At 50.6% G+C, this 11,237-nt stretch overlaps 2 protein-coding genes across 2 annotated transcripts; both read left to right on the top strand.

Annotated features, from left to right (window-relative positions):
* Nucleotides 1-25: 25 nt before the first annotated feature.
* Nucleotides 26-1,982, top strand: trmt112 (tRNA methyltransferase activator subunit 11-2). Its single transcript, XM_060062247.1, has 4 exons — nucleotides 26-344; nucleotides 874-975; nucleotides 1,481-1,573; nucleotides 1,729-1,982. The coding sequence occupies exons 1-4, from the start codon at nucleotides 270-272 to the stop codon at nucleotides 1,828-1,830; spliced, it is 372 nt and encodes a 123-aa protein (XP_059918230.1). The 5' UTR covers nucleotides 26-269; the 3' UTR covers nucleotides 1,831-1,982.
* A 656-nt stretch (nucleotides 1,983-2,638) lies between these two features.
* On the top strand, nucleotides 2,639-10,154 carry tgfb5 (transforming growth factor, beta 5). The gene is made up of 7 exons (XM_060062245.1): nucleotides 2,639-4,444; nucleotides 4,837-5,000; nucleotides 5,532-5,664; nucleotides 6,892-7,002; nucleotides 7,861-8,041; nucleotides 8,499-8,652; nucleotides 9,996-10,154. Exons 1-7 carry the CDS (start codon nucleotides 4,096-4,098, stop codon nucleotides 10,152-10,154), a joined length of 1,251 nt encoding a protein of 416 aa, XP_059918228.1. The 5' UTR covers nucleotides 2,639-4,095.
* The last annotated feature ends 1,083 nt before the right edge of the window (nucleotides 10,155-11,237 follow it).

Raw genomic sequence — 11,237 nt, 5'->3', positions numbered from 1 at the left:
CTAACAGGTGATACTATTAATCTCGCTGGTATTTCTTTCGACTTTAAAAAGTTCAACAGTAATTCCCAACGGGAACCTTTTGTGAGTAAATGTTTCGGGGAATACTGAAGCGACGCACCGAGGGAACTTCCGGTTCACATGTGATGTTTTTCAGAGCAGGCTTTTTGAAGCAACCTGACAGATCAGACAAATTGAACAATTAGTCTTCCGCAGAGTCGACCGTGTCCTAACTTTGAAGGGTATCGTTAGCACACCACTACCTTTTAAACATGAAGCTACTGACGCACAACATGCTGACTTCCCACGTGAAGGGGGTGACCAAGGGCTACCCGCTGCTCATCAAGGTACGAGGAGGTGTGTGTGTGTGTGTGTGTGTCACAGTGACTTATTTACTTCTAATTCAGCAGATGGGGATTTATTTAGCTAAATCTAATGGTGAAGATTTTAATTGGTAACTTTTAATTCATCTTCAAAACCTTATCTGGGGTCGGGTCGCGGACGCAGAAGCTCTAGTATGGGTAGTACCCAGACTTCCCTTCCCGGGCCACATTGACCACTGACGGGGGGGTCCCGAGGCGTTCCCAGGCCGGTGTTGAGATATGATCTCTCCACCTAGTCCTGGGTCTTGCCCGAGGTCTCCTCCCAACTGGTCGAGCCTGGAGCACCTCCCAACTGAGGCGACCAGTGGGCCTCCTTGCCAGATGCCCGAAAGCTTCTTGTAAATGACCTTAGGGGGGCCTGTTTCTCTTTAGATACTGTTAAATGATGAACTTGTCACCGACGAAGTCCCCTACCCACTAGCACAATCACATTTTGCTAGTGTTGTGTGTGATGTGTAAGTGGACTGATGATGTGTGTCTTCCCTTCTCCTAGGCAACAGAGGTGAAGGTGAACGAGGTGGAGTTCAACTCCCAGTTTGTGAGCCGGATGATCCCCAAGCTGGAGTGGAGTGCACTGGTGCAGGCTGCTGAAGGGGTGAGAGGGGTCCAAGGGGGTATTGCAGGCTGCTGAAGGGCTAAGGGGGATCCAAGGGGGTACTGCAGGATGCTGAAGGGGTGAGGGGGGTCCAAGGGGGTACTGCAGGCTGCTGAACGGGTAAGGGGGTCCAAGGGGGTACTGCTTGGCAGGTCTTTCCATGTGGCTACAATGATGTCATCCAACATTTAAAGCTTGCGGAAAATGTGTAGTTCCACCAAGCCAAGATTAAGAAGGATATGTGAACATATCCTTCAAAATCATCCCCTAATCCTCTCTTCTCTTTGTCACTAACAGAAGAACATCTTATTTTGAAATGGTGTTTGTATATAAATCTATATTATTTGAAGCCAGTATAATATAATGGAACAGATGTTATATATGTGTAATGTCACATTTTGCTTCGAGCTGCAGCCCTGAAGAGAGTGTACATCAAAAAACTACTAATAGTGTTGTAGTGCTGTTGACTAATACGTCTGCCCCCCCCCCCCCCGCCCCAATCCAGCTTGGCCACCTTGAAGACCTCTCCGCTGAGCTGGTGGCCGACTACGAAAACAACGAAGAGTTCCTGAAGAAGGTCCACAAAGTGCTGCTGGAGGTACGTGTGCGTGTGTGTGTTGTACATCTGTGCATAGTTGAGGTTTGTTTTTAAAACGTATAATATAGTACTCAATGTCCGGATGTGTGCATAAAGATGGAGATGTCTCTATGGTTACATCATGCGGTATTGTTCTGGCCTGCTTTTGCTCTCAGGTTGAGGTGGTGGAGGGGAGCCTGCAGTGTCCGGAGTCGGGCCGTGAGTTCCCCATCTCCCGGGGGGTCCCCAACATGCTGCTGAACGAGGATGAGGTCTAGAGGTATAGAGGCCCTGGGGATCTGATGTGTGAATTCAAAGAACAGTGAACCCGGATGGAGTGAGGAGTGGATTTCAGTTGGATTTATTTTTATAATGTTTGTTTTATCTTGTTTTGGTTCCTTTTCTCAATAAAAGTGTTATTGCTGATGTACATGTCTGCTGTATTCCTCACCGTTTGGGTCTGATGGAGAATGGGGAAATGAGCCTGGGCAGAGAAGTGAAGGAGAACTCTCAGAGGTCAGAACCCTGTGTCTACACCAGCTCTCTAATCAGCTCTGGGTCTGTGCAGTACTGAGACATGACGTGGCAGTCGCTCGTCTATATTCGTCTTCGGAAAGCAGCAGTAAAAAGTAGAAGTTGTTTTTAAGAATTTTCTTTCCCTTTTTTTTCTTTCAAAAAATAAAAGCTGGAAGGTGCAGTATTCAAAGCTGGCCGCAGGGGGCGCATGTCTGATCGGCGGTGCGCCCAGGGTTCTGCGGTGGACCTTATTGACTTGTCTTTTTACTGCGATGGCTTCCAACGACTTTTGATCCACGTAGACAAATTAACTACGAGGCAAAGTCTGTTGACATAATTTCGGGTCTCGGCTGTCTGCTTTTGCCCCTCGAGCCTTCAAGTTGGAACAAGCTCCTATTTGTTCCCATGAGTGTTATCATTTGCGGAAGAGAGACGCCAGGGAGAGAGAGAATACGAGAGGGGAGAGACGGGAGGTAGAGAGAAAACGAGAGAGGGGAGAGACGGGAGGGAGAGAGAGAGAGAGAGAGAGTAAACTAGGGAGGGGAGAGACGGGAGGGAGAGAGAGACGGGGGGTACATAGCCATGCCAACACCATACACGAAGGATAGGAGAGAATGCTGCCTGCTCCTCGTCTCGTGTATGATATCCCACTCTTTGACCGCCTATCTCGCCCTCTTTCTCTCTCCTCTACCTCCCCCATTTACTTGGCAATTACAGGGCTTCACCCGCGACTATAATAACGGTCTGATGGGATGGCAGCAAAGCGGCAATAAAAACCTCCCTGACAGATTAACGGTCTCTTCCATCTCCGCAGCTGTAATTAACAGTAAGCCTCAGGAGGGCGAAATAATAGACGGAAGGCTGAATATAGAGATAGAAAGAGATATGCAATTTAATAATCAAGATTGTACACGCCTTTTTAACTTTCCTCTTAAAATTATAACAATATAGTTAGAGCTATGTGAGCTATAAGTGTTATTCAGCATGATGGGAGGTTCTGGAGAGTTTTCCTCTCTTGGGGAGGAGAGATTGTTTGAGTTTCCCGAATTAATTATTTTAGGGGTAATTGGGGTAGGGCCCTGAAATGCCCTAGAATAAATACTTACTTTGTAGAGAAAGAGAGGGGGTTGCAAACATTTGTGTGGACACTTCCCTCCTTTTTTTTTGGAGATGCCTAACTTGCATAATCATACCCTCAATATCCTTGGTGTCACGTCTCCAACCGCCTCCCCTCCTTCCTCTCCTCTCTCCTCTCTGCACACCGTGAGGATCTCTTCAGTGGAGCCTTGGGTCTCAGGCTATGTACACCCGGCTGGCTGCACAACATCCACCCCCACACTGCTGAACCCAATGTGGCACTCGGACGTGGAAAAAGGTGGATCACTGAACTGAAACTCAGTTAACCTGATGGAGGCCTAAGTGTGTGATTTATTGAGACGTTTCTCAATGGGTCCCTGGCAGTACAAAGGCGCCCTTTCATCGAGAGATTTGATTTGGTACACTTTTTTTATGTGTGGCAGAAGGTTGTAGCATCACGTTGACCGGACTGGATGCTGGGAGGACGAGTGGGACACGACACTTGTGGACATTCTGTCTAAAATAAATGCTTTTTATTGACTCCTTTCGGGCAATGGAAGGATCTCCGAAGACCTGTAGCTCGACTGGTTGGACTGGTGAACGGGTTTGGACCCGATGCTTTTAGATCCTTTTCCTGGTGGACTGCGTGGAAGAAAAACGCGACAACTCCAATTTATTCAATTTAAAAGAACATCACCTTGTATTTCGGATATCTGCGACATGGGCTGAGCTCTGTGCTGGTCGCTCTTGATGAGTTTTTTCCCGGATCGATATTAATTTCTGCAGACGTCTGTGGGAAGCCTCTGAGTGACTCCAGGGTGGTTTGTATTTGGAGGCTTTACGCACCGACGCATAGACGCACCGGCAGCAGAGCCGAGGGGGGGCAGTGCACGACACACCGAACACTGGTCTGGTGCGCGACCCGGGGAACCCATCGCTCAGTCCGGACCATGTATCTCACCCGCCTCCTCTTCCTGCTGCTGAGGCTGGCGGTCACCCTCGACGGGCTCAACACCTGCCAGTTTTTCAACCTGGACGAGCAGAAGTCCAAACGCATCGAGGCGGTCCGCGGGCAAATCCTTAGCAAGCTCCGCATCAGGAGTCCACCGGCCAGGCAAGAGACCCCTCCGACCGACACGGTTCCCCCAGAGGTCATGCTCCTCTACAACAGCACGAGGGAGCTGCTCAAAGAGCGTGCGCGTCAGGCCGAGTCCGCTTGCGACCGCGAGAGTAGCGAAGAGGATTATTACGCAAAAGAGGTGCAGCGTATTGACATGTTGCCGCCCCGGGCAGATACCAGTGAGTCATTTTCCTAGTTCCAGGATTCTAAACAAGTCCTGTGACTGTCCTTTTAATGAGCCAAACATACAATTTAGCCTATTATGATCGGAGTTAAGCGTGCGTAAAAGGCACCAAAATCAGCTTGACAGTCCTTTGTCCAGTTTCTAATTAGACCCAAAGCTATCATTAAAGTTAGTGTCGGTTTATAGCATCTTATCATCAACCATAATGTCTGCAATTTTGATGGTCTGTCTCGACACACACTGCGGAATCAGAAACAACCGCTCCACCAAAGAATATTTTGGAATCTGCTCCATTCCACATGCGCTTCATCTCTGCGCTACCCCGATTTCAACCCAATCATTCACTCTTTTTGTCTCTAAGTGAATCTTTCTTCTCCGGGTGCCCAGATGCGGTGAACCCGGAGTCGCCCAGTCCCCACTACAGGACGGTCCACTTCGACGTCAGCGGCGTGGAGCTCGCCAACAGCACCCTGGTGAAGGCCGAGTTCCGGATCTTCCGGGCCCCGAACCCGCAGGCCAGCGCCGCCGAACAGAGAGTAGAGGTTTATCAGGTGTGAACGGCTGACAGAGCGTCCCGGATCAAGAGGGAGCTGCCCCCGTCCTTAGAGACTTGCCCCCCCCCCCCTTTTGTGTCCTTAAAAATAAATACAAATAAGAATACTTTGAAGCAAACCGCCAAAAAATTAAACCGTCGTTCATGGTGTGTAAAAGCATTTTGCCCGATTATTTTTGATTTTATTCAAGACAAGAGGGGCTTGACACAAATATAAAACCACAAACATTTCCCCCTGCCAAGAACTCCACCACCCCTTTGCCACCCCATGTAACATTTTATGCATTCACTGCAGCATCACCAATGCTCCCCGTGACTCTTAATATGAACCCAGTGCAGACAACTTGATATATGGTGTTTATCAGCACAGCTAGTTGGTCTTTAATTTTCTTTGTGTGTGCATGCCTGTTTTCTGTGTGTGTGTGTGTGTGTGTGTGTGTGTGTGTGTGTGTGTGTGTGTGTGTGTGTGTGTGTGTGTGTGTGTGTGTGTGTGTGTGTGTGTGTGTGTGTGTGTGTGTGTGTGTTTCAGCTGCTGATGCCGGGTGAGGAGAGCGTCTCCACACAGCGCTATGTGGACTCCAGGAACGTGCAGCCGCGAGCCAAAGGGAGCTGGATGTCTGTGGAGGTCACGGAGACGGTGAAGGACTGGCTGGGAGACACAGGTCAGAATACACCTCCACCCCCAGACCTCCACCCCCAGACCTCCACCCCCAGACCTCCACCCCCAGACCTCCACCTCCACACCTCCACCCCCAGACCTCCACCTCCACACCTCCACCCCCAGACCTCCACCCCCAGACCTCCACCTCCACACCTCCACCCCCAGACCTCCACCCCCAGACCTCCACCTCCACACCTCCACCCCCAGACCTCCACCCCCAGACCTCCACCTCCACACCTCCACCCACAGACCTCCACCCCCAGACCTCCACCCCCAGACCTCCACCCCCAGACCTCCACCCACAGACCTCCACCCCCAGACCTCCACCCCCAGACCTCCACCCCCAGACCTCCACCTCCACACCTCCACCCCCAGACCTCCACCCCCAGACCTCCACCCCCAGACCTCCACCCCCAGACCTCCACCCCCAGACCTCCACCCCCAGACCTCCACCCCCACACCTCCACCCCCAGACCTCCACCTCCACACCTCCACCCCCAGACCTCCACCCCAGACCTCCAACCCCAGACCTCCACCCCCAGACCTCCACCTCCAGACCTCCACCCCCAGACCTCCACCTCCACACCTCAACCCCAGACCTCCAACCCCAGACCTCCACCCCCAGACCTCCACCTCCACACCTCAACCCCAGACCTCCAACCCCAGACCTCCACCCCCAGACCTCCACCTCCACACCTCCACCCCCAGACCTCCACCTCCAGACCTCCACCCCCAGACCTCCACCTCCACACCTCCACCCCCAGACCTCCACCTCCAGACCTCCACCCCCAGACCTCCACCCCCAGACCTCCACCTCCACACCTCAACCCCAGACCTCCAACCCCACACCTCCACCCCAGACCTCCACCCGTGTGTTCAGTGATAGGCATGCTCCGACATCACTGGGAACCAATTTGAACCAATCTGGATTGACACAATGATTATATAACCTGGTTTTGTACCGATATGCTTTTCTTGGACTACACACAAGGGCTTCAATCCATATATGGTTTCAATCTCATTGTGAAGTAAAACATTTTTATTGTTAAATCTTCTTATCATATTGTATTATGTTTTTGCATTTTATATGCTGTTCTCTGTGAGAAAATATGGTCACTCCTATTGTACTTTATACCTCCTCTGCTCTGACACTTTCCATTCTAATCTCTCTTCCGTCCGTCCGTCCATCTGTCCATCCCTCCATCCCTCTCGTCGTCATGGCGACCAGAGAAGAACCTGGGCCTGAGGCTGAGCGTCCACTGCCCCTGCTGCACCTTCGTCCCGTCCACCAACAACATCCTGCCCAACAAGAGCGAGGAGCTGGAGGCGCTCTTCGCAGGTGTGTGATCACACACACATACACACGCGCACACACTCTCACACACACACACACACACACACAAGCACACACACACACACGCACACGCACACACACACGCACTCACACACACGCGCAAACACACACAAGCCTCAATTAGCTGCATGACGCCTGGGTTTGTCAGAAATCCTAGGAGAAAAGCCCAAGATTCTCCAATCCTGGCTGAGAACCAAATCAAGAGAGCTGTGAACTGTTTGAGGGACTCTGTGTGCGTGGAGATGGAGTGACGGCAACAGGGGGGTGCAAACGTGGACAGATCAAGACATTCATGGCTTGGAGAGACACTCACCGCACATCCAAACTGTATGAGTGAGATGGTTGGGTTATGATAGTTGGGGTGTGATAGTTGGAGTGTGATAGTTAGGGTGAGACAGTTGGAGTGTGATAGAAGGAGGATGATAGTTTGGGTTTGATAGTTGGAGAATGGTAGTGCACGTCTTGATGTAAAACACTCATGCATCAAGCAACTTACCATGCAACAGTTAGTTTATTAGTTGACACCTTTTGGGATATATTATCACATGGGTTTTATTGAAGAATCCATTTACTTTTATCGTTGTATTAAGATTTATAATGCTTTGTAAGTAACATTTTATAATGCTTTTGGTAATTTATGTTAAAACGTCTATACATACGTCCATGCAATAAAATACAAAATAATCGCCTGCAATAAACTGCATCTCAGTTTAACAGGCTAATGCAGCAATACACATTGTCAGCTCTTATATGACAACTACACAGAGCTGAACTAAACACCTGAGTCACGGTATCAGAGGACGGCACCGCCACCCTCACCCCTCCACTCTGCCCCCCCCCCAGGTGTGGACGACCTGCAGCTCCGACAGATGCAGCGGCCGGGCCAGACCAAGGGCCAGCCCGACTTCAGCACCAAGACCCCCCACCTCATCCTCACCCTGCTGCCTGGCGACCGCGTGGACAACCCCAACAAGAGGAGCCGCAAGAGGAGGGCGGCCGCCGTCGACTCCTCCACCTGCTCCCGGTAACTCCCCCCCCCCCCCCCCCCTCCGGTCACGCACGGACCTAGGGATGCCCTGCTTCAGAAGCCAGGGACACGTGATCACATGGATTGATCGTTTTGCCTCTGATTCCGGACCAGGGTTCTTCTCGCGGGCTATTGTGTGTCAGAATAAAGCCCCGTCCCGGTCCCTTGTTTAGACTGCCAAGCGAGCGGTCGGCAGTTGTTTTAATTTAGACGACCTCAGCGCGGAGGAGAAGGCCTGGCAGCCCCACTCCATCATTACCTCTGGCTGCAAGATCCTCCGCAGCCTGCGTCCTCGACCCGTTTTAATTTTCCCATGACCAAACCCACGGGCCTGGCCCCCCACCGCCCACCCCCAGCCGAATCCCCTCCAGAATCGATGGAGGGCCAAATTGTATTCCAAAATAATATTCCCAAAAACGTTCCCTGTTGTTTTTTCCACCTCGCTTTGACTTAGGAATTCCGAGCAGGGCTGCTGCCTGCGCTCGCTCTACATCGACTTCCGGCGCGACCTCAACTGGAAGTGGATCCACGAACCCAAGGGCTACAAGGCCAACTTCTGCGCAGGCAGCTGCCCCTATCTCTGGAGCGCCGACAACCACTACAACATGGTGAGCAGCGATTGGCTGACATTTTGTCAGATGACATCTGATAGGTTCATTTATTTATACTTTTTTTCAAATTCAATAAACCATGAATAATAATCGAAGTATCTTTGTACAACACGTTGCCTTGTGAGCAAATACTGAAGCACGATTGGAGCTCTAAAGTTTGATCGCCGCTCCCCAGATGAACTGTCTGCAGACTGAGAACGGCCGCTGCACTCGTACTCAGCTCTTTACGTTCGCTTATCGTAAAGAATAAGAGTCAGCAACCCGTGACACCAGCTATGCTATGGGGGCCCGCAGACAGCTTAGTGTGCGATGTTTACGGCCGCTGTAACACAGTGGTTTGGGGATGGTTGGTTAACCCCAAACTCATAAATGTCCCATCACCACGGCAATCTGGACCCCAGTAAACCCTGGCCATGAGGCGTACAGGCTCGTAGAGGGTTCAACGCAGAGGGCTGGGAAACGAAGGGCTTTCAGACTAAAAGATGAGCAGACGACGCGTTGGTTTGATTTAAGACACGGTGACTCAAAGAGCGTTTCTGAAGACGTTAAGAAGTTAAATTCAGGTTATACCTGTATATAGAGTAAATGCTGCCCTGCTACCTTAGCTCAGTACAGTAATCAGCTCCAATTTAGTATTTTTAGGTTATGAAAATAACAAATGTGTGGTCGGGTCTGGTTGGGAGGGAGGGCGATGAGCTTGAGCAAAAACAACCTTGTTAAAGGTTAGCTTGTGGCTTCTGGCTTTATTTGCATAGATCTGTTTTCCTAGGTGGCTGTGTGGAGGAGGTATTTATATCTGTGTTACCTTTTCACCGGGCTGCGTGCAGTGGTTTATTCCACAACCAAAGTCCCTCCTGACTACAGGACTTCAGCCGTATACATTCTGATATACTAATATATGCAGTTCTAAAACAGTTTTTCGACCACAGTAGCTTCTGGTTTTTATTGACCTTTCTGATGGGATTTATAACATATGATCACGAAAGGATAGGATAGGAAGGATCAGAAACGTTGGGGGAAAATGAATGATTGACTGCATTTGAGCTCACTGAAAACATAACATGCCCACACCTTACCTCGATTGCACTTTACTTTACTTTACAGCTAATCTTTTGATTGTTTTTATCGTTTCATGTGGCGTCGTTTCGCAAAAAGTATTTTTTTCGACACTCTCTGCTCCACTTTGCACAACGGAAATAATCTTCTCCATAAAGGAAATGATCAACGGCGCCCAGTGCGGCCCCCGTCTGTGAAAAAAACTGAGCGGTTTACCAGACCCCGCGCCGCCGTGACGACTTTCAGGAACCCCTGTTGTCTCTCTGCCCCCCCCCCCCCCCCAGATCCTCCCTCTGTACAACAAGATGAACCCCGAGGCGTCGGCGTCCCCCTGCTGCGTGCCCCAGGACCTGGAGCCCCTCACTATCGTGTACTTCATGGGCCGGACCCCCCGCGTGGAGCAGCTCTCCAACATGGTGGTCAAGTCCTGCAAGTGCCGCTGAGGGGAGGGGAGGGGAGGGGAGGGGAGGGGAGGGGAGGGATGAGGGAGGAGAGGGGAGGGGAGGGATGAGGGAGGAGAGTGGGGGTGGGGAGGGACCGATGGAGGAGGGAGCTTTGGGCTGGGATGGGCGAGCGAGACAACAACAAAGGATGTAGAGGGATGGAGAGGGAGGAGGGGGAGGAGAGGGAGGAGGGGGAGGAGAGGGAGGAGGGGGAGGAGAGGAAAGGCGGAGAGAGAGAGAGAGAGAGAGAGAGAGGGTGAGAGAGTGAGAGAGAGGGAGAGAGAGTGAGAGAGCGAGAGAGCGGTTTGTTCACCAACTTTATCACCCTTGTGTGGGAAATTTTGATTTATTTCTTCTTTCGTTCTTTGTTTATATTCCTGCCTCATTAGAGGTATGAATAACTCTGGGTGGGTGTGTGGCTGTTACATGAGTCATAGTGTGGGGGTGGGCCAGATATCTGTAGCAGTTTATCCAGGAAGTATTCTGTTTGGATGTTGCTGACTGTATATAAATATATTAAATATATATATGCAACATTTATGACCCTCAGCAACAGAGTCATAAACTTCAGGGACCTGTATGTTGTTTTTCTTTGGGCATTTCATGACTTAATGAAACACTGCTGTGTGTTTGTGTATGTGTGCCTGTTTGTGTGTGTGTGGTTGAATGTGTGTGCATGTGCATGTGCGTGTGTGGGAATACTCGCACATTGAATCAATTGGTCCCTTCTAATTTTACGTCTGTCTTTAGGTGGAGGTGATAATGATAGATGGGACTTAACAAAAGGGTGGAGAGGGTTTATAAAAGCTTGAGAGCTTCAGATGTAGAAAATAGAGATGAGAGAGGGAGAGAGAGAGAGAGAGAGAGAGCGAGAGAGAGGGAGAGAGAGAGAGAGAGAGAGAGAGAGAGAGAGAGAGAGAGAGAGAGAGAGGGGGGGAGAGAGAGGGGGAGAGAGAGAGAGAGAGAGACAGAGACAGAGACAGAGAGAGAGAGAGAGAGAGAGAGAGAGAGAGAGAGAGAGAGAGAGAGAGTGAGCAGGGTTCATGCCAGCGCTCTGTGGCAGGAGGCTGAAATCTACGCCGA

Source organism: Gadus macrocephalus, chromosome 10, assembly GCF_031168955.1.
Source record: "Gadus macrocephalus chromosome 10, ASM3116895v1".
In the NCBI taxonomy this organism is placed as follows: domain Eukaryota; kingdom Metazoa; phylum Chordata; class Actinopteri; order Gadiformes; family Gadidae; genus Gadus; species Gadus macrocephalus.
Note: the sequence above shows the minus strand (reverse complement) of the source record. Positions and strands in the feature narration are given on the sequence as shown.